At 40.7% G+C, this 24,543-nt stretch overlaps 1 protein-coding gene across 1 annotated transcript in view; it reads left to right on the top strand.

The window, feature by feature from the left end:
• Window positions 1-24,543, top strand: part of LOC136877742 (lysosomal proton-coupled steroid conjugate and bile acid symporter SLC46A3) — a 62,132-nt gene that overhangs the window by 22,992 nt on the left and 14,597 nt on the right. Inside the window, exons 5-6 of the mRNA XM_067151950.2 lie at window positions 5,455-5,592; window positions 18,830-18,913. Of these exons, the coding sequence (XP_067008051.2) occupies window positions 5,455-5,592; window positions 18,830-18,913 (222 nt within the window). The remainder of the gene's footprint in view (window positions 1-5,454; window positions 5,593-18,829; window positions 18,914-24,543) is intronic.

Here is a 24,543-nt window from a genome sequence, read left to right as displayed (position 1 = left end):
TGTTGAACAGACACTTGGTTAGACGATATACCATTTCCATTATATTCATACGTGACATGAGGGTTTCTTCCTCAGACATATTGAGTTCTATTCACTCACCTAGATAGTTTAACTTTCCTTTAACTTTCATTAATATTGACTCATTAACATTTTCCAAAAAATATCATTGAACTAGGTTATCTACCTCAAATTCATTTTGAAATTTCAATCCAAACAATTATAACTACAAGTCTTCTATACATTAATTGTTCAATCGATATTACATCATTATCCTTCTCTCGTGGCTTCATACCTCCCATCTACGAACAACTAAATGTGAAAAACCAATTCGGACCGACGAGTACATTCGGACACGACTACTATAGAATATCATTTAGATTTTAGCTTAAAAACATTAACTCCACACATACATAATCAACTGTTTATATTTCACACTAAATAAAAACAAACTCGTAGCGAAGGGCCCTACAACGAACACTAAGTCCCCCAAAAGCTTATATCTACGCTGTGTCTACTGCAGTAGGACAGAACCTCTGCTTCAAAACATGACAACCACCTGAAATTAAATCAATCAATCAATCAATCAATCAATCAATCAATCAATCAATCAATCAAAACATTACAACCACAAATCAGAATTTGTGTTGCCAAAATGTACGTATACAATAAACGCAAGTTCACATATGCCAACAGAATACCTCATCCATCAATAATAACCACCCGAAAATACAAGTCCATTGACCTGGTCAAGAGTCGAAGTGACGACCATCAGGATTGTGACATTACAGTGACCTGAAAATCCCCACTTTTAATTGGAGTATTGCAAATCATATTAAATCTTTAGATTACTATGTGCTGTAACCTAACTGGTCAATCTGAATTAAATAATAAATAACATCGTAACTATCCTTTGATGAGCCTATCTCGACGGTGTTTATTCTTTAACACGAAACGCAGAGCAGTGGAAAAATCTTATCTCGAAACTAGAGCACATTTATTTTCTTCGCGCCTTCAGCGGTATACCTGTCAACTCAACCAATGTCTCCGTGTCCTCGGCAATTCCTATAATTCCCTCAAATCGTACTCCACATAACTTAGCCTACACTGACTTATAATCTCAATTGTTCCTTTGCATTTTGCATTTTAAATACACAACATCTAGCATATAATCCATATATCCACTGGTTCAAGTCTCACCAGGATTTACATTATCTTACAGTATTTCGAGAACACTTAATTCCTTTGCCTGCAATACTTTTAATGGTATCCCGTTCTATATTATCCTTGGTTCACTGCCTAATACTAGCGTTTTTGAGTGTTAAAGTGAGTAATCCCAAACTAATCTCGAAACAAATTACAAAATGAAGTATATAAAAAAATAACTCACAGCACATATCATTAGCCACAAAAATTAAATTAAAGAGTTAGCCAGAATATTTCAGTTTAATTTTTCTAACCATGTAGAGGTCTTATTCATCTTTTATAATATCTTCTTGTGGATTTCAGGTAATCTTACAGCGCGTTCACATTGGTGCCCTTGCCACTGCATCATTTCGCTCCTCACGCACTACCGTGCGATTCGCTGGTTCAAAAGTCCTGCCAACTTAATTTTGGAGAGCTCTGTCGCCTAACTCTTACACTTCTCTCTCTAGATTGGAAGATTCCATTGCCTTCCTTCTTGTACAATATCCGCCAGCCTTGACACGTGCGCTATTGGACCTACAAATTTAGCAGGCTGGATTACAACATGCATCCGGCTTACCATACAGACTTTGCCCCATATTGAGCCGTATCCTGCCGGCCCATAATAATAATTAGAATATTATTTGACCCAATATGTAAAATTTATTCATAAAAGTTACAGTCTAACATGTTAAAGCATCGTATCCCAAGATAGTTGATACCGGATATTGAGCAAGACAGTGAATCGCTGGATATTGCTTCATATTTCCGTATGACCGTGAGAAAGGATAGCGTACCCAAGCGCTGGCAAGGATCGACACGTGCATTAGATGCTGACCAAGCAAGATATTTCGGCCAATGGGAACTCAAGGATTTGGCAAACCTGGAGGCTACACCGCGCCAAATCTTAATTCCAGGATGACCAACGTGCTCAGTTGATAAAGTTAGTTTCTGTAGGTAATCGGTTTTCCATAGTTTCAGAAGTCAGATATATTTGGAAATGTAATATAAAAATTGGTGGAAGAGATTTGCTAGTGTTTGAGCTGTGTTTTGTAAATATATCACAATAAGTATTGTGTCATCATATATGACGAACTCTCTGATTGGTGGTTGGTTCAGACACCCGGGAACCCCAGTATTAATGGCGTCACCGAAGCCTCCGCGGTAACCCAAGCTCTAGAGAGCGTCACTCTGTGTTAAAGACTTGGATAGTGCGGAAGCACCAACCTGTATCTCTGTGTCATATGCTTGGATAGTGCGGAAGCACAAACTTTGATTGGCGATCGTGATTAACGTGGTGTTATTCCAGTAATAGTAACTGGTTCTCAATGATACTTTAAATTGTGCAGTTGCAAGATTTTACTGTTCTTGAGTAAGTGGAATAGTATAATTTTGGCAGAGTTTACTTTCAATCGATAAAGACGGTGTTTAGTGACCGCTGAGTAACAAGTGTAGTGGAAACGTGCTATTGTTTCACTACTTCGAGACGGGCGCGTTTCGCGATGAACTTCCGTAGCGAACCGTGTGCTGCTTTTTAAACTGTATTCTCACCCTTTAAGTGAAGTGTGTAATATATATGTGAATCAGTGTGTTTAGCTGATCTTGTAAAGAGAAAGGGTATTTCGGCTCGCAGCATTAAGCAGCGAAGATATTATCAACTATAGTCTTCTGTGTTCCAGTGAATTATTTTCCAGCAAGATGATGGATATGCCTGCAGAGGAAGGAAGTGCATTCCCACATGTTAATGCTGTGATTAACATGGTGTAGATCCCTAAATCAGTGGGGATGTAAGCTGCTATCCTGGTATCTCGAGAGTTGTCATGAAAATACAGTAAGGCACATGTGTTATTTATGGCATGATATGTAAGTTATGTTAAGGTACTAGGGCAGTGTAGATAGATTTTTTTATTTTCATGTAAAGTAAGCCTGGCGGCATGTGTTTGTTTAATTTTGTTAATATGATAGATTCGGATTCGAGAATAATGCATGTTTATTTTATTTTCATTTTGCTTTATGATTAGATGTTTGGGAAAATGAGGGATTGATAGGATCAGTTGTTGTTTATTTGTGTATGTTACTTAGCGTAGGATATTCCGAGTTTTCCTTAAATATATGCTAGAAGGACTAAATTGACAGGTTCATTTTTATACAACGTTAAACACGTATTAGTTCATTTTATTTCGGTTATTCAGAGAGACAGGTATAGCTATTTTGCATGATGCATGATTTTACAGAAGCTGATTGAAGGAGCTGCAGAACGCCGTTGTTAAAATAAGATCTTTGAAGTTAAGTTGGATTCTGTTTGCCTGATGGTCTGCCAAGGACACGAACTGCGTCTCATTATGTGGAAAGGCCAGTGGGATTCATGAGAAATAATGAGATAAAAATTGCATGCTGAATTATAATGTATTGGTTCAGGCTGATTGTATGCCTGACAAGATAAAGAGTATTGTGCAGATGTGTGTGCCTGCCTAGTGTCTTCTGAGTGTATATTGTGATCAGAATGGACAGTGTTAATTCCAGACTATTGAGTCTGATGTTGTTAAATGGCCCAAGCAGGCTAAGAAGGAATGAATATACGTGAGTTTCCGTGTAGCCGATGAAAGGCGTTATCTCATGGCAAGCTGATTTCTGGCCTGTGTTTATCTGTAAGTGTGAAGGAGACAGTATTTCCTTGTGGCGGCCTCGGGAGACAAAATCCAATCTTTAGCAAAGTGGAGTTCAACATTTCTTTTCAGCTCGTAATCTACCCGGAAGTACATGACGGATGACCGCGCTGTTGAGCGCTCAAACGCAGCAGAAGGAGGCAATGTTGCCCATTGCTTTCTTCATGATATCAAGGGTTATTTATATGTTTTTCCTTTACAGGATGATGTTTTACATTATTATTTGTGATTGTATACCTTGTCTCGTTGTTTTTAAAGGGAACAGCCCGAGTGCTGAAGTATTGTTGGTTTATCTAGTTCTGTCTAGATCTTTTGCAGTGAACCGGGATTCACATTAGAATCAGTGTAGCATTTAAGATTTTACTCGATATCCGATGTATATATATGTTTAGTTTGATTATTTGAATTGTTGTAAATACAGTGTAGGATTTGCCCCTAGTATTTTGCATAACTTACCTAGCGTCCATTGCGTCTTAATTATTTTTCTGCCTAGTGTCTTCTGAGTGTATATTGTGATCAGAATGGACAGTGTTAATTCCAGACTATTGAGTCTGATGTTGTTAAATGGCCCAAGCAGGCTAAGAAGGAATGAATATACGTGAGTTTCCGTGTAGCCGATGAAAGGCGTTTTTTTTCTTTTTTTTTTTCTTTTTTTTTCTTTAATTTCGGCGACTCTCGGGAGTAACTTAACTTTTGAAACCGTATCGTTGGGATGCGATAGTGTGAAACTCCATACGGAAATACCACATGTCAGTGTTTGCGTACACTTGTTGCCATACAATATAAACATTGGACTATAAGAAGAAACTCAGTCTTGATTTATATAAATGTTCTTTGTTGAACTTTTTTTTATGTCAAATTTGGTATAATCATTCAATTAAAGTTCCTAGTTTCGACTTATTTCAATACTTTGAGTTCATTTTTTTACAAATTATTTTTTTCTTGATTTAATTATTTTCATGTGATATGATCGGGGATATTTATTAATAAATCCATCTTACCCCCTATGTTTGTTTCTCATTCGTGTTATACCTCCATTTCCTGTCATTGATTGCTATTTTAGTGTATCCTGACCCAATCGACAACCAACCCACACTCTGCCCAACCCTGAGTTAGTCGGATGTTCATACAGGAATGGAGGCATCGTCCTAGAGGGTATTTACCCCTGGGTACGGTACAATATAGTATTACTTCTATACAATTTTTACAATTATATGCCAATGACCTGAACCAAGTGGGTTCAGTACGTTGCCTCAAAATGTTACTTTTTGTTTTAACAAACAAATAAAAAACCGACATACAATAACATAACTCCGTCTACTTCCGACTTCTGTGTACCTTGGCCGAGACATAAATGTAGTATGTGGTAAAACAGACAAAATAACAATTGTATATACCGTAAACATCGATACTGAAAAAGAGAAAACTTCAAAAAATGCAGCTTTCCTGCAGGACTCAAAAGGTTTAAAAGAAATTTTAGCAGCGTATTCTCAAAAATTAACATTACTCTTGATTGTTTATACAGTAAGCAGTAAAAACATGTAGCACTTAAAATCCGAAGGTTGCTTGTAATTTGAACATAGCTTGTTTTGTAATTTCTTTGTAGGAACTGTACTCGCCACGGGAGTTCTCAGTCGAGTTCTTGGAATAAGCGACTCCCTCATTTGCCTCATCTGCTGTGTGTGCCACGTGGTGGCCAACTGTATCAATGCCTTCGCCACCGTTTCCTGGCTCTTTTATTTAGGTGAGAAGCTAAATAATTCACCATGAAACCCTCCAGTGCATGTTTTAGCCTACTAAATTAAAGTAAAGTAGTTTCATTAATCTTTTTATAACTTACAAACGGATGCTCCAATTTTAATTAATTTGGTACGATAAAAATACTGCCATCACATTCAAGATTAGTCGGTAAGAATGACCACCTCAATAATATTTTCGGATCCGGTAAAGATATCGACATTTGGTTTTGATATATTTAAATGATATCAAGAGGCTCGTGGACCAATATGCTTTTACATTGGATTATTAATAATGGAAATATTGACACCAACTTTACTTTTTAAAGGGAGTATTCAAATATCATCCGCCAGCACAGAAGAGTTAAATTAGACAAATTCAGTTGTGTATTCCGTTTCAACGTACGATGATTCATCTGGGAGCAAATCAATATTGCAGACTATACCCTTTCAAATGTGGCGCGTTTGTAGGATAGGCCTATTACTGAGACACGGTCCCTCCTACCATCTCGCTACATACCGGAACATGGTTTTCATTCGATGGTGCAGAATGCAAACTTTTTTATGTCAAAGTCGTCAACTTGAAAGAAGTCAAGGCCGGATTGAGTAGCTCGGGGGTAGAGGGCTGGCCTTCTGAAGTGAAGTTAGCGGGTTCGATTCCTCCCGGCTCAGTCCGGGGATATTTGAAGGTGCTCAAATACGTCGGGCTCGTGTCTGTAGATTTACTGGTATGAAAATGAACTCCTGCTGGACCAAATTCCAGCACTTCGCGCGTTTTCGAAAACTTCTTGTAAAGTAGTTAGTGAAAACCAACAATATTATTGAAGGAGACAGGGCAAACTAGTATTAAATTGGAAATGCATGGGCATGTACTGGTTCACGAACCACAAGCGGTTCTCGAACTTTCCACAAATTGCAAGAATGGCACTGCTGGAGGTCCGTCACTCTTTGGTATTTTTACGTGGTTATGTGTCTGTCAGCCCTCTTGAAGCCCCGTTCAGTATTTCCTGAAAGAGATAAGTGATAAGGCCCACGAAGGGCGTGAAAATGAAAGAATCGCTAGGATTTGCAACCTAATACCGTCGGAGTCGGAAAAGAACAGGAGTTGACCAAGCGAAGTCGGATAGGATATACGAAATTGAGGAGCCTCACACAAGTAAGTGGAAGCAATGACAGGACTCAGCGAAGGGCCCCGTGGTCACCAACCCACGATTCCAAATTGAGAGCCCTGGGGCCCCTTTTAGTCGCCTCCAGCGACAGACAGGAGATACCGTGTGTGTTATTCTACCGTCCCAACCCACAGGGAAAAACTGAGAGAGAAACTGTCAAAGCATGTATGTGCCACAGACCTGATGAAAAACTGTGAATGTGTACTGTACACATCTTAATCCAATAATGTCAAAAATTGACAAATAAGGATTGCGATATTCGCCATGGAATTCTGTTTCGTCAGCAGGGCACGCTGAACGATTGAAATATTCCCATGCTGTTATGATTTGCACAAACAAGGGTTGCGTTCTGCACCATCGAATTCTGTTTCTTCAATCAATCGCTACTGATCTGCATTTAGGGCAGTCGCCCAGGTGGCAGATTCCCTATCTGTTGTTATCCTGGGCTTTTCTTAAATTATTGCAAAGAAATTGGGAATATATTGAACATCTCTCTTGGTAAGTTATTCCAATCCCTAACTCCCTTTCCTAGAAACGAATATTTGCCCCAATTTGTCCTCTAGAATTCCAACTTGAACTTCATATTGTGATCTTTCCTACTTTTAAAGATACCACTCAATCGTATTCGTCTACTGATGTCATTCCACACCATCTCTCCGCTGACAGCTCGGAACATACCACTTTGCCGCGCAGCTCGTCTCCTCTCCCCCAAGTCTTCCCAGCCTAAACTTAGTAACATTTTATAACGCTACTCTTTTGTCGAAAATCAGCCAGAAGAAATCGAGCCGCTTTTCATTGGATTTTTTCCACTTCTTGAATCAAGTAATCCTTGTGTGGGTCCCATACACTGGAACCATACTCTAGTTGGGGTCTTACCAGAAACTTATATGCCCCCTCCTTTACATTCTTATTATAACCCCTAAATGCCCTCATGACCATGTACAGAGATCTGTATATACACCCTTTATTTACAATCATATTTATGTGAATACCCCAATGAAGATCGTTCCTTATATTACTTACAATGATCCCCAAAAGGAACTTTCACGCCATCAACGCAGTAATTAACTCTGAGACGACGTTCTCTATTTGTGAAACTCACAACCTGACTTTTAACCCCGTTTATCGTCGTACCATTGCCTGCTGTCTATATCACAACATTATCGAGGTCATTTTGCAGTTGCTCACAATCTTGTAACTTATTTATTACCCTGTACAGAACAGCATCATCTGCAAAAATCCTTATCTCTGATTCCACTTCTTTACTCTTATCATTGATGTTTGTAAGAAAACATAAAAGTCCAATAATACTGCCTTGATGAATTCCCCTCTTAATTATTACAGGGTCATATAAAGATTCGCCTACTCTAATTCTTTGAGTTCTGTTTTCTAGAAATATAGTCACCCATTCAGTCACTCTTTTGTCTAGGTCAACTGCACTTATTTTTACCAGTAGTCTCCCATGATCTACCCTATCAAATACCTTAGATTGGTCAATCGCAATACAGTCAATTTGACCTCCTGAACCAGGATGTCTGCTATACCTTGCTCTAATCCTGCAAGATAAGCACCGGGCGAGTTGAGCGTGCAGTTAACAGCGCGCAGCTGTGAGCTTGCATCCGGGATATAGTGGGTTCGAACCCCACTGTCGGCAGCCCTGAAGATGGTTTTCCGTGGTTTCCCATTTTCACATCAGGCAAATGCTGGGGCTGTACCTTAATTAAGGCCACGGCCGCTTCCTTCCCACTCCTAGCCCTTCCCTATCCCATCGTCGCCATAAGATCTTTCTGTGTCGGTGCGACGTAAAGCGAATAGCAAAAAAATAGCAAGATGAGCTTCAATGGAATAACCTTTCCTAAACCCGAAATGCCTTCTATCGAACCAATTATTAATTTCGCAAACATGTCTAATATAATCAGGAAGTATGCCTTCCCAAAGTTTACATGCAATGCATGTCAAACTGACTAGCCTGTAATGTTCAGCTCTATGCCTATCACCCTTTCCGTTATACACAGGAACTACTATAGCAACTCTCCATTCATTTGGTAGAGCTCCTTCATGCAAATCAAACCAAACCGAACCCCATGGCGCAACAGCCCCGAAGGGTCATGGCCTACCAAACGACCGCTGCTTAGCCCGAAGGCTTGCAGATTACGAGGTGTCATGTGGTTAGCACGACGGATCCCATCGGCCGTTATTCTTGGCTTTCATGACTGAGGCCGCTATCTCTCCGTCAGATAGCTCCTCAATTGTAATCACGTAGGCTGAGTGGACCTCAGATGCAGGTAAAATCCCTGACCTGGTCGGAAATCGAACCCGGGGCCTCCGGATAAGAGGCAGACACGCTACCCCTACACGCATACAAACAATAATCAAATAAGTACTTCAGATATGTGCCATATCTCAACCCATGGTCTTTAGTACACTGACTGACAGAGCAAATGCAACACCAAGAAGGAGTGGTCAGAACTTTATGCCAATTGCAGGGTAGACTGACGTCACTGAGGTATGCTCATGATGTGAAATGCGCCGCTGTGCTGCGCACGTAGCGAACGACAAACGGGACACGGCGTTGGCGAATGGCCCACTTCGTACCGTGATTTCTCAGCCGACAGTCATTGTAGAACGTGTTGTCGTGTGCCACAGGACACGTGTATAGCTAAGAATGCCAGTCCGCCGTCAACGGAGGCATTTCCAGCAGACAGACGACTTTACGAGGGGTATGGTGATCGGGCTGAGAAGGGCAGGTTGGTCGCTTCATCAAATCGCAGCCGATACCCATAGGGATGTGTCCACGGTGCAGCGCCTATGGCGAAGATGGTTGGCGCAGGGACATGTGGCACGTGCGAGGGGTCCAGGCGCAGCCCGAGTGACGTCAGCACGCGAGGATCGGCGCATCCGCCACCAAGCGGTGGCAGCCCCGCACGCCACGTCAACTGCCATTCTTCAGCATGTGCAAGACACCCTGGCTGTTCCAATATCGACCAGAACAATTTCCCGTCGATTGGTTGAAGGAGGCCTGCACTCCCGGCGTCCGCTCAGAAGACTACCATTGACTCCACAGCATAGACGTGCACGCCTGGCATGGTGCCGGGCTAGAGCGACTTGGATGAGGGAATGGCGGAACGTCGTGTTCTCCGATGAGTCACGCTTCTGTTCTGTCAGTGATAGTCACCGCAGACGAGTGTGGCGTCGGCGTGGAGAAAGGTCAAATCCGGCAGTAAATGTGGAGCGCCCTACCGCTAGACAACGCGGCATCATGGTTTGGGGCGCTATTGCGTATGATTCCACGTCACCTCTAGTGCGTATTCAAGGCACGTTAAATGCCCACCGCTACGTGCAGCATGTGCTGCGGCCGGTGGCACTCCCGTACCTTCAGGGGCTGCCCAATGCTCTGTTTCAGCAGGATAATGCCTGCCCACACACTGCTCGCATCTCCCAACAGGCTCTACGAGGTGTACAGATGCTTCCGTGGCCAGCGTACTCTCCGGATCTCTCACCAATCGAACACGTGTGGGATCTCATTGGACGCCGTTTGCAAACTCTGCCCCAGCCTCGTACGGACGACCAACTGTGGCAAATGGTTGACAGAGAATGGAGAACCATCCCTCAGGACACCATCCGCACTCTTATTGACTCTGTACCTCGACGTGTTTCTGCGTGCATCGCCGCTCGCGGTGGTCCTACATCCTACTGAGTCGATGCCGTGCGCATTGTGTAACCTGCATATCGGTTTGAAATAAACATCAATTATTCGTCCGTGCCGTCTCTGTTTTTTCCCCAACTTTCATCCCTTTCGAACCACTCCTCCTTGGTGTTGCATTTGCTCTGTCAGTCAGTGTATATCCCCCGAAACCTTATCAATTCCAGCTGCTTTTCTAGGTTTCAACTTTTGTATCTTACTGTAAATGTCGTTATTGTCATAGGTAAATGTTAATACTTCTTTAGTATTACTCACCTCCTCTATCTGGACATTATCCTTGAAACCAACAATTTTTACAATCTGAATACTTCTGTCTTTTGAAGATCCTCGCATGCACACTCCCCTTGTTCATTAAGGATACCTGGAATATCCTCTTTGGAACCTGTTTCTGCCTTAAATTCTTAAACCCTTCCATTTTTCACTAAAATTTTTATGACAGCCAATTATGCTTGCCATCATGTTATCCTTAGCTGACTTCATTGCTAGATTCAATTTCCTAGTAAGTTCTCTCAATTTCTCCTTACTTCCACGGCCATTTCTAACTCTATTTATTTCTAGCCTGCACCTCCTTCTTAGCGTCTTTACTTCTCTGTTATAATATAGTGGATCTTTACCATTCCTTACCACCTTTAAAAGAACAATCCTGTTTTCACATTCCTCAACAATTGCCTAAAACCCATCCCAGAGTCCGTTTACATTTTTATTTACCGTTTTCCACCGATCATAGTTAATTTTTAAAAACTTCCTCATGCCTGCTTTATCAACCATATGGTACTGCATAACAGTCCTATTTTTAATACCTTCCTTTCTATCATATTCATTTTTTACTACGACAAAAACAGCTTCGTTATCACTAATACCATCTAATACTTCGTTTTCTCTATAGAGTTTATCTGGTTTTACTATCACCACCTCCAGAATATTCTTCCCTCTAGTTCGTTCCATCACATTCTGAATCAGCTGTCCTTCCCATATTAACTTATTTGCCATTCGTTGGTCATGCTTCCTGTCGTTTGCATTACCTTCCCAATTGTCATTTGGTAAATTCAGATCAAGTGCTACAATCACGTTCCTTTCCATATCGCTTCCCACATAGCTGATTATCTTATCAAATAATTCTGAACCAGCGTCTACGTTACCATTTCCCGGTCTGTACACTCCAGAACATCAAGTTGCCTATTATCTTTAGAAATGAGCCTTACACCTAGAATTTCATGTTTGTCATCTTTAATCTTTCGTAGCTTACAAATTATTCTTTCAACAGAAAGAATACTCCTCCTCCTACCATTCCTATCCTATCTCTACAATACACATTCCAGTTACGTAAGAATATTTTTGCATCCAATATATCATTTCTCACCCATGATTCAACTCCTATTACAATATCTGGTAAGTATATATCTATTAAATGACTTAATTATGTTCCTTTCTTTACAATACTTCTACAGTTGAGAACTAACTTTTTTATGCCATCCCTAGTTGATTTCCAGATCCCTCTACCCTTATCTGCGCTCCCTAGACCACCCTGTTTCCTTGAATGTACCTCCATATAACCCTTCTAAACAAATTTCCTATCTTATATGTACCACTGCGGTTTAAGTGAAGGCCATTTGAGCGCAGGGACCTATCTCCTACCCACCCATTAGGATCTAGAAATCTCTTTCCCGGTTTCCGACTTACCCACTCCATAGTCTCATTTAAATCCCCAATCACCTTCCAGTCAGTATCTCTCTTACAGAGTATTCCACTGATAACAATCGCCGCTTCCTTAAACTGCACCCGAGCTGCATTTACCAGATCCAACACATCTCCAACTATATTGGTACTTATACCTGCTTGCCTTACGTTGTTGGTACCAGCGTGAAACACCACCACCTTCTCCATTCCCTCCTCCTTCTCTTTCACTTCCCTCAACATCAGCCTTAACCTAATTCCTGGATAACACTCTGCTGGTTTCCTTTCCTCCACGTACTTTCCCCACATGTCTAACAATGGAATGCCCCATGCCAGAGCCTCAACCCTACCCACCTCATTTGATCCCTTCACCTCCTGGTCAGCCCTATATTTCCTCATTTCTGCAGAAGCTACTTCCTCCTCCCTTTTCTTCCTCCAATGACCCTGTTTCACCTGTACTTTCCTATCCTCTGTTCTACATTTCCCTTCCCTACCTTTTCCTTTCATCCTACTTCCCCACTTGTCAGCAACAGTTCCCTGTTCCTCATTTTCGCTCTGTTGTTGTAACTCCAGTGACTCGTACCGATTTCTCAGATACCTGACCTGAATTCTGTTCCTGAATAGAGCCCGTAACCTTCAATCTCCAACCCCTTAAAACATTAGACCATCTGTCTTCGACAATCCCTCCCCCTTTCCTTCCCATCCCTCTTTTACAACTACCGTGTACTGTACATTGTTTGAGGGAGTCCTACTTTCCTTCAAGTCCTCTGAGAGAATCCTAATTATCTCTCTCAAACTCTCCAACTCCTCCCTCATACGCTTTAATGCCTCGCCACACCCACAGTTCCTACATTTGCACTCCTTAGTCATTCTTTACGGAATAATGAAAGGAAAAAGAAAAAGAAAATAACTTTTTCTGTGCTAAATAAACATAAAAGGAAAGAAATATTGTCTAGGTTAGTACACAAAGTTCATACGACAATTCGGTAATTAATACAGGCTACTACTACACTACAATACTACTTAGTTGTACTAAATTGTTATCCTACAACACCCTAACAGGATGAAAACTGCTGTTAATTACTGAAAACCGAAAGGAATACACTGGAATTACACAATTATAAACTGCAGTTAAGTCTACCCTAATTACTACAACAGAGCTCCATGGCTAAATGGTTATCGTGCTGGCCTTTGGTCACAGTGTTCCCGGGTTCGATTCCCCGCAAGGTCGGGAATTTTAACCATAATTGGTCAGTTTCGCTGACCAATTGGCAAGGGGCTGAACGTATGTGCCGTCTTCATCATCATTTCATCCTCATCACCAGACGCAGCTCGCCTACGGGAGTCAAATCAAAAGACCAGCACCTGGCGAGCCGAACGTGCCCTCGTACACTCCCGGCGCTAAAAGTCATACGCCATTTCATTTCACTACAACATAATTCTAGTAAGAGAGTTACTACAGATTCTTCAACTATACTGCACAATGTATTTCACAGCAATAGAATAACCACACTAATTTCTAATAAAATACACTACAATAATTTAAACTACGTTCAGACGTATCCTAATTACAACAGGTTATTACTAAGCACAAACAGAAATGGAAATTATAATTATAGTTTTAAATTCGCAAGAACTACTCAAAGATTACCAACAAAGCTAAATGCGTAGGCAGATTATTAGTAGTAGGCCTACTATTTTATTCTACTATGCTCTAATAGAAATGAAAACTGCCGTTTGGTTAAATGCTGAGGGCTACCGTACACACAGATACACACGATTTTATCAGGCAAGATACTACCTAATATCTCGTATCTACACTACAGTTCTTAACTGAAATACGGTCATGTTATTTTTACTGCTGGTGGATTACTATTATTTTCCCTACTACGCGGGCGGAAAATAAAAGTGTCCTTAAATGCTGAAAAATATGAGGTTGAGTACAATAATTTATCTAAAAAACTGTAGTCGAATCTACTCCGGAGACTTGAACTGCAATTATTGGGATATAGAAATTTCATTATTAACTTTTACTCGATGAATAATCGAAGGTGCAAAGTGCGAAGCATGCTGGGGACTTGGAACTACAAATTATCGGGTACAGTAATCAGATGTTTCCTGTATTATTGTTTTTTCAGCTACCCTCTACTGTTTGATCTCATCGGAATGCAGCTAACATTCGTCAACAGTCCAAAGACTGTGGAATAATTCAACAGTGAAATACCTTGTATTCTCTTTAACTTATTTCTTTAAATCGAAGTTTACAGGCGTATCGTATTATTTAATTGAAAAAAATATTACCTTCATGACAGTTTGAACGGATATCGATACAAAATACCATGTCTATTGCCTGTTCGAATGCAAAAGCTGTAGAAATTAGAACTCCTTATGAAAATCTGTCTTTATAAGTATTATACTAACGCACCTACAGATATTTAAATGTTTAAAAAGTTAATATTATTACCCAATTTATTACCTAAATTAAATTCTTCAGCAGGACATGCTGAACGCTAGAAATATTTCCATGCTCTTATAATTTACACAGCAGAACAACTAACGATCTTGTTTACTTTCATGTTTCGTGCTAACTAATAGTGAACAATTTTTATAAATCTCTCTACTGTTTCCAATTAGCCACAAATATTAAACGTGTCCTGATAGTGGATTCCATCGTTCTCTGCTTATGTCCTCTGATGTAAAGCAACTAACTACAGTCGTCTCCAACTGGACAGAACACACAACATAGTTACCAATAATTCCTGACATATGCCTATCCACTAAGACCTTCTCCTGCTGAATAACATCCAACATAAACGCACTACAACTGGAAGAGAATAGTCTGCGGTGACGAATTTGTTCCCAAACTCGTACGCTACTACACCGCTGAATTTGCCTAATGTAACACTGTCGTGCTGGTGGTTGAAACTTATATAGTTCGATTTGAAAAGGAGAAACGAAAGGTAACATCAATATCTCCATCATTTTCAATCTCGTGGAAGTAGTATTCATATTATTTTCGGGCCCCGTATGAAAATGGAAACAAAATGTCGAAATCTTCAACGAATCTGGAGGTACGCAAGGTGGACGTTTTTATTCACTGTCCTACACATGAATTCTGTACTCTTCGACTGTATAAGTCCAATTATTTCAATGATCCCTCTTTCCTGAATGAAAGTTGAAATTATTATTTTTGTATTATGTATAGTGTTACTATGAATCGATCAACCTAATAATACTTGGCGTCAGTATCTTTATTACTTAAGAAACGTCGTACGTCCATGATGACGGTTCAACTTGAAGAATTCATGTCCTCAGCTGATGCTCTAAGTACTCCTTAAAAAGAGCAGTTGGTAGGCATACAAGAGATCTTTAAAAGTGGTGATACTGTGAACTGTAGTAACTGGCAAAGACACTGGAGTTATAAGCAGTAGCAGCAGTACCTGCTCGCCAATGATATGATTCCAGTTTCATCAAATGAATCGATCAAGGCACAGACCAGCATTGCCAATCTCGGAACAGAAAAGTACCGTGCCGAGTCTTCTAAATTATGTATTTACTGATACTGTATTATCGTAGGTCTTGAATAAATCTCTTTCATAAAGAGAGGTTTACTTTATTATTCTCTCAGATGATGATGAAGATATGCAGCTGGCGCAGCATCAGCACTCTGCAGCTAAAGTGTAAACGAGTTCGATTCAATTCCCCGAGGAGCTTCGGAATGTTTTGGCAGTGTTATGAAAGGCTACTACCGCCACCACCAGGTATTGCTACGGAGGGGAATTACATCAAGGTGTCTATCGACAACACCTACATACCTTATGAAAATCATCGACCACCTGAATCCACTAAACGTACGAACAAGAAAAAAATCGCACAATGAATACGGATGGGCGATATTATCAACACTGTTCTTAAATTATCGTATACGGTATATTACCAGTAGCGTACAACCTACTGTATTATATCGTATCAACCTCAAAATTACCAAATACCCTCATAATTACCGTACAAGTTCCCATTCCTACCACAGACGTCATAATTACTTGGTTTATTCTTGTATTAGTAAATATCTGATTAGAATCACAGGATGACAGCAGGGTGCAATAACCAGCAATACATTCTAAGAAGCAGATAGGATTTAAGAGATTTAGAGGGAGTAATCAAGGGTAAGAACATCATTTATCGATAAAGTCGTGCATTATCATCTCATAGCTGCAGCTATGTATTTCTATTACAACACTATTCCACTTGATTTCCAAATTTAGGATATTTATCTTAGTGGCTTTATTGGAAGACACTTTCTTCTGCACCTGAATGCTGCCTCCAGTTGGTACTTAGTTTTGACAATGATCATTTCAGATGAACTAAATTAATATTATTCCATGGTTAGACTAATCACCCTCTTCTTGTCCTGATGAAAATGCTCTGTACTCCCCGATACTACAAACTCGCTATAAATCGCCCCACGTCAGTTCACTAGAGGAAATATAATATGAAAAACTACCGATCTGTATGTGTTGATAATGTTATCCTTGATAAACTGTACCCCTTCGTAGATAATATCACCCCGGACTATCCAGCTGGCTTCAGGCCTAATAGATGAGTAATAGGCCACTTTTTTCACTTTAAGGCAACTATCTGATAAATTATGATTAAAACATGCTATAACCTTTCCGTCGACTTTCAGCATGCAGACGACAGCATACATAGAAAGACCCTCTACAACGCAATCGCTGAAGAGTTAGTGAGAATGGTACCAATTAGCATGGAAGTGTAGAGTGCATCAGTGGGTTCCGTGGGGTCACATCAGGCAAATTTGATATTAAGACTGGTTTTAAACAAGGGGATTCACTTTTGCGTGTGCTGTTTAACGCATTTCTGCAGAAAGTGATGATGGAATGCAGACAATAGAAGTGGAGTGGAATGCGGATGGGAAGTAATTTCAAATGCATCACATTCGCGGATTATACAGTGCTACCTGGTGAATCAAAACAGTGTTGGTGATGAATATTGTTTTAAGAGGAAGTACAACTAGACAATCATCCTCTATACAACACCAATGAGAGAGAAAAAATTGAAGGTATACGTCACTTCGAAAAATGAAGGTATCGGTTAAAGAAATACAAGGGCCACCCACGAAGAGCATGAAAATGAAAGACTCCCTAGGCCTCAAGAGCTTCAATATCGCTTGGATCGGAAAAGAACAAGAGTTGACCAAGGGAGGTCGGATAGGATAGATGAAAGGGAGGAGACTGGCACAAGTAAGTGGAAGCAATGCCAGGACTCAGCTAAAACCCTCATGATCGCCAACCCATGCTCCCAAATTGAGAGACCCTGGAGCCCCTATTAGTCGCCTCTTACGACAGCAAGGGATACCGTGGATGTTATTCTCCGCCCCCACCCACAGGGGATGAATCAAAACAGGGGCTGAAATAAATATATCGACCTGGCCAGGAGAAAGTGTTACCTTCTAGTTGGCTCACCTCCCCCTTCAGGGGGGGGGGGATGAAAAATTGCTTAAAATAAAGAGTAAAAATATATTTATCCTGGAAGGACAGTTATGCCGGAAACGCTATACTATTGGTGAATTAAGATAAGACGTTTATTTTTTGCTTATGGCTTTACGTCGCACAGACAGGTCTTATGGCGACGATGGGATAGGAAAGATCTAGGAGTTGGAAGGAAGCGGCAGTGGCCTTAATTAAGGAACAGCCCCAGCATTTGCCTGGTGTGAAAACGGGAAACCTCGGAAAACCATCTTCAGGGCTGCCGACAGTGCGATTCGAACCCACTATCTCCCGGATGCAAGCTCATAACCGCACGCCTCTAACCGCACGGCCAACTCGCCCGGTAAGATAAAGCGTAGTATGTAAATGTAGCTGTACATTATAGCCGCTAGCGATATTGTGCTACAGACCTCCACAAAAGCTGGGGCACCAGAAATTCAAAGAAAAATGAAACAAACAACCAAGGATAGGGAGGACTCCTTCGAGATAGACATCCTCAGGTCCAATAAGACTAATCCGTTCCAGTATTTGAGACCTTGGTTTAGCAGTGACAACAACCTCTCAATGGCTATCAAAAAGAGGATAGCAGTGGAGCAAAGATACACGTGTGCCATCAGTGAGGCACTCAACTAAAGATCAAAATCAGCGAACATTCCGATGAAAATGTGCAACACGATGATATGCCGAGTAATCCTGAGGATCGAAAACTTTAAGTTTGACAATGTGAGAAAAGGAAAAAAGTATTAATTTTTGAAAGAGAAGTTATGAGGAAGATTTGGGGTCCTGTACTGGAAAGCGGAACATGGAGGAGAAGGAAGAAAGAATAAATATATCTCCTGATGCAACAAATAACAATCCTGCAGAAACAGAAGAGGTGTCGAATCCAATCGACAGGCCATCTAGCCCACATGCCCGAATAAATACTGGTGAAAAGGCAGTCGAAGGGAAGCCAAACGCCAGACGCCCCCTAGGACGACTTCGCTGGATGGATGACCTGGTGAAGGACCTGACAGCCCTCGGTCTCTACGACACTTAAAGGAACCAAGCACAGAATAGAGGTAACTGAAAGAAGTTTGTTGAAGCAGCGCGTGGTCTGCTGGGTCTTTGATCACTGAATATTCTATATTGAATTGTACCGAATTCAACATAATTGCCAGATATTGTGAATTTAAGTAATTTCTCTGATTTCCAGGTCAAGTAGTGGACATTATGATCGGCTCTACCATTATCGTCGCACGTTCTCTGTCTTCCAAATTTGTGCCTCCCGAAGATTTTGGTAAGTAAACATGGCTATTCGTTTTAGTTCTTTTTATACTGTTTATGTTTGTTTTACGTCGCAACGATACACACAGGTCTTATGGCTACCATGGGATAGGAAACGGCTAGAACTTGGGAGGAAGCGACTATGACCTTAATTATGGTACATATGGAGAAACTGTGGAAAACACTCTTCAAATTTGCCGCCCAAACAGCGTCCTCGGTATCCATTGTAGTAATCAGATGTGTATTGTGAACTTAGTATGTAAACATAACTGTGCATTATAACCACAAGTTATATTGTGCCACAGACCTCTACAAACGCTGGGTCAAAATAAAATAAAATAAAAATGAAACAACCAAGGGGAGTTAATATTGTAATAAGTCGTATCAATTTTAAATCTATATTGCTCAAAATATATACAGAGAAATCAAAACTATACGAGTGAGGAGTGATAAGAATATTGAAATGAATCATGATACCAATATATAAGAAATCTGAAGTTGTAATATGTATTATTAAGTTTTAGTATAGTTAATAAGAAAATGGGGAAACAAGTCTCTTGCGTATAACAATTAATAATAATAATAATAATAATAATAATAATAATAATAATAATAATAATAAATTGCCATATAAAACTGTCATAGAAGCACAACCATGCAGAAATGTAGGGAAGCCACATATCACCCTAATTCATATACAAACAGATATATCCCCACACCTGAAGAAAGAATACAGTTAGGAAATTAAAAGGTAGAAATTCGCTCTCCACAGTAGATTTATTTATTTATTTATTTATTTATTTATTTATTTATTTATTTATTTATTGTTTGTTTGTTTGTTTGTTTGTTTGTTTGTTTGTTTGTTTGTTTGTTTGTTTGTTTGTTTGTTTGTTTGTTTGTTTAATCGTGTCAGAAACCTGTAACGTCAAGGATATTAACAGATAACATAAAACATCCAAAAATTGGTACTACAAGCGTATTATAATTTCTGTTAACAAGATAATATCACATCACATGGGTTTACCCTACACAACTACAATTTAAATGTAGTGTAACCATTATCTAGCCAATTCGCACGCTTCCTTGGTGGCATCAATCAGGTTTTAAGGAGAACATGTAGTTGGGCAAAACTTGCAGACAAGGGGATGGTTCATGGTCTGCTTTTCACCACATTTACACAGTGTGGAGTCGCAGACGAACAGCCACTTTCTCATGTTAATCTTTGATCTGCCAACTCCAGTGCGCAGCCTGTTGATTGCCTTTCATATTGACCAACTTTCCTCGTGACCTGAACAAAAGCTTTCATAAGGTACCATCCATTCTACGAGGTAGTTGTATCTGGAAAGCAATTAATTTACTCGAAATGTTGAAGGTGGTGCATTGAGGCTTCCTGTTGAATGAAGGAAACTTTTCTTTGACTGAAGCCTTCAGGTTGCTGGTTGATAACCATATGGTGCATGGGTCGTCAATCTCAATGCCTTAGATTTCTTTAGTCTGGCTGCAGACTTACGACGTATATCTGGAGGTGAGATAATTGCTAGACAGTACACTGTTTCAAGTGGTATAGACCTATAACAACCTGTAACGAGTCTGCTAGTCTCATTTAAGGCAATATCCCCTTGGTCAACATAGCTGGATCGATACCAGATGGGACAGGCGTATTCTGCAGCTGAATAGCAAAAAGCTATAGTTGAAGTTCTTAAGGTGTGAGGCTGCGTCCTCGAGGTTCTACCCGACAGTTTCCGAAAAATGTTGTTCCTTGCTGCTACCTTCCTTTTGGTGTTCAAGCAGTGTATTCTGTAGGTTACTGCTTGATCGAGAGCTACTCATAGATATTTGAGTGTGAAGCACTGGTCTAGTTGTGCACCTTCCCAGGTCACCTGCAGTTTTCATGACACCTGCCTGTTTTGAGGCGAAAGGCACAGACTTTTGTTTTTGATAGATTCGGTTTCAGCTGGTTCTCCTTAGATCTTACAGAACATGTGAGAGCTTCTCTTCAGCATTTTTTTTTTCAAGGCTTGCCCCTTGAACTGCTAGAGCGAGATCATCTGCATAACGAAAAGTCTTATTTCCTTGCGAGAGTGGCTGATCATTAGTATAGATGTTAAACAGTACAGGAGCTAGCACACTGCAGGTAGATAACGTTATTTAACTCCTGATTATATTCGTCATAGAACAACCATAACCTCCACAAATAGTTGTAAGTCTCACTAAAATGATCATCCTTCGCACTCTGAATTAAATTAGTAGACAAAAGGGAGAAGAAAATATTTTTTTTTTTTACCGGCCGATGATATAATCATAATAAGATCAAATCAGGTCTTGATCGTTTCACACTTCAATCAAGCAATACTCAGCCAAACTTCGATACACGTCTCTCATTTACTCACCTGTCTTTCACAACATACACACCAACTCAACCATGCATCAAACATACATACCGCGAAGAAGAGGACAAATAACAATATTTTTAACGGAAGTATAACCACAAACAAAACACCGGTTTAGGTGAATCCTTCGAACACACTGATAGGGGAAATCGTGGAAGGAAATCGACCAATCATCAGAAACTGAAAAAATTGGGTAAGGTGGTAGTGATTATTATTTTAAGAGAAAGTACAACAAGGCAATCATCATCTATTAACAATAACCACAGAAAAAAATGGAAGGGACCCTACTCTTCGAAAAGTGAAGATAACATCCAAAGAAAGACAAGGGCCACGAATGGCGTGAAAATGTAAGACTCCCTAGGCCTCGAATACTTTAATAGTGTCGGGGTCAGAAAAGAACAAGAGTTCTCCAAGGGAGGTCGGATAGGATAGTTAGAGTGAGGAGTCTGGCGCAAGTAAGTGCAAGCAATGCTAAGACTCAGCTAAGGGCACCGTGATCGCCAACCCACACTCCCAAGTTGAGAACCCCTGGGGGCGGTAGAACAACACCCACGATAGCCCCTGTCTGTCGTAAGAGGCTACTAAAGGGGGACCAAAGGCTCTCAACTTGGGACATGGGTTGCCACCACGGGGCCCTTAGCTGAGTCGTGGTATTGCCTCCATTTACTTGTGCCAGGCTCCTCACTTTCATCTATCCTGTCCGACCTCCCCTGGTCAACTCTTGTTATTTTCCGACCCCGACGGTATTAGACCACTCGAGACCTAGGGAGTGTTTCATTTTCACGCCCTTCGTGGGCCTTGTCTTTCTTAGGCCGATACCTTCATTTTTCGGAGTGTCGGATCCCTTCCATTTTTCTCTCTGATTAGTGTTATAAAGAGGAGGCCCATTTAATTGTACTTTCTCTTAAAACAATAACGACCACCACCACACAGGAGACGCAGGTGTTATTTTACCCCCACCCACACAGGGAGACGTGTTATTCCACCGCCCCTCATCCATAAGGGGGATTCATCCAAAGACCCAGACTGAAATGTTGTTCTCAGTTCCAGCACAAAATAGAGCTTCGTAACGCTCAATCGAAAGATTAATAAACTGAAATAATCTTATGGGCCCAATTAACACAAATCTTGTGCAAATATAAAGCCTGTTGTAAAATTCGGAACACTCTTGACACAGAAATATCAGTATGTGTGGATAATTCCTGCACAGTCAAACGCCTTTCACAGAGCAGCTATGGCTCTGCATTCGGGAGGTGGTGTGCTGGTTCCACTATCGGCTCTCCTGAGAATATTTTTCTGTAGTTTCCCCTTTTCCTCACTAAGGCAAATGCTGGAACAATTCCTTTTATAGACCACCGCCACTCCCCTCGAACCCTTCTCCACACCTCAAATTCCTGCAACATAACCGGAGGAAGCCCGCCACACCCCATCAAGGGACGGAATGGAAGATTTGTATATGCATTGTATTATATCCCTGTTCTCTGTAAGTGCTTCCGTCAATGACGCTTCTATGTGAGCGGATGCAGGATGTTCATTCTCTGAGAGTTCAACAGTTTCTACGTGTCTACGTGTTAAAAACTTACAAGTTTGATATGATACTCATTATTTATCCCAGCCCTGCATGACACTGAGCGCGATTAGCTGCCATGGAGGCCAGTCATTTTCACACATGACTGTTGTTCAACTTTTCTTATATCCATCTTGGACCACGAGCGGTAGCCTTCCAATATTACGTCGTGCGTTGTTAACAAGCCACCTGTGCATTAATCGATGGCATTCAGTAGTGTGTGACACAGGCTTTCAAACGTATATATTCTGGATATACTGTGTTCCCACATGACTTTTACTGAACCGGCACGCTTCTTTTATACGCGTGGGTCGGCTTGCAAAATTTCAAATACAAGATTCTTCAACCTTTAATAATTCTGCTATTCTTCCGCCGATTGAAATTTGGTACATTATTATCTGTTATAAGAATCTACATGATGACGTGCTTAAAATTTTGATCAGACATTCCACTCTGGAGTTAACGAATTAGAAGCAATGGAATGTTCGACCGTGACGTCACTTGGCTTTGCCTGGCTCCCTGCAACGAGCGACCACCTGTCTCGCTGTCACATCCGCTGCCGGAACGCTCAGCGGTCGTTTCAAACCCTAGTAGACGGGTGTTAGCGCGATTTGCGTAAGAAATACTTTGAGGGCGAATGTCGACAGGGCATTCCCGTTTCACTATATACACTAATATCTACCATTATACCAACTATCAATTTGTTTATTTACCGTATGACAGCTATACATGAAGAATATTGAAAAGCACAGAGGTTATAAAGCGTTAAATACACTAATATGTTTAATGCCCAGCACCTGTATCCAGTCCAGTGCCTCTGTATTTGCCTCCAGAAAGTCAGACAATTCACTAGAATAGGCTCTTCTATTACACTCTCTCACAATGTGTTCGATACTCTGAGGAGAGACACGACACTCACACTCGGTGGATTGGATCTTAACCCCACTTAAACAGAGCTGCAGCGCAGACATCATGACCGTAACGGGTCTTATTAAGGATGAACTTAGTTCTTTCCATCAGGCCAAACCACGAATTTCATGAAGCAAGAGCCAGAAGAGTCGTGTTGTTCTGTTATAGAGGGTCACTCTTCCTTCCATTGAACTTTGGGATAGAAATTACTTTCCGCCATTTTCTCTACATATATGATTGATGAGTGGCATTTAAGTCGTTTTGTCTACAGATCAGGAAGAGTGGAATGAATGGCCAAGTCACAATTGTTGTTTATCTTTCAGTACCGTATTCTCTGAACAGTGCTTGTCTTCTACAAAATTTTACCCGAATATGATTAAATATACAAAAATTATATATACATCAAAAACATACCATCGAATCAGAACTATCGAATGATCATATCTGACATAAAGAGGATTTTATAATCATTGTCATTCAGGATGCTCAAATACAATTATATTTCACTCTTCCGCACTATTATATGATACAAATTATAAGAATAATATTATTTAACTTTTATTTTACATGTTAACGGCCTTAACTGCCGTTAGAGAGTGGAAATTTTGACCTCTAGACTTATTTTACGTTTTGGAAGTCAACGATATATGGAGGTCTAATTAATTGTGTGTGAGGTGGACTAATGGGTTTCTCTTATAAATCCAGACCGCCCAGCGGCGTTTCTACTCTCGGAGACCTGAGCAGCTGTACGGGAGGCGCGCGCGTAGTTCTTGACCT

This window comes from Anabrus simplex, chromosome 7, assembly GCF_040414725.1.
Source record: "Anabrus simplex isolate iqAnaSimp1 chromosome 7, ASM4041472v1, whole genome shotgun sequence".
NCBI classification, from domain to species: domain Eukaryota; kingdom Metazoa; phylum Arthropoda; class Insecta; order Orthoptera; family Tettigoniidae; genus Anabrus; species Anabrus simplex.
Note: the sequence above shows the minus strand (reverse complement) of the source record. Positions and strands in the feature narration are given on the sequence as shown.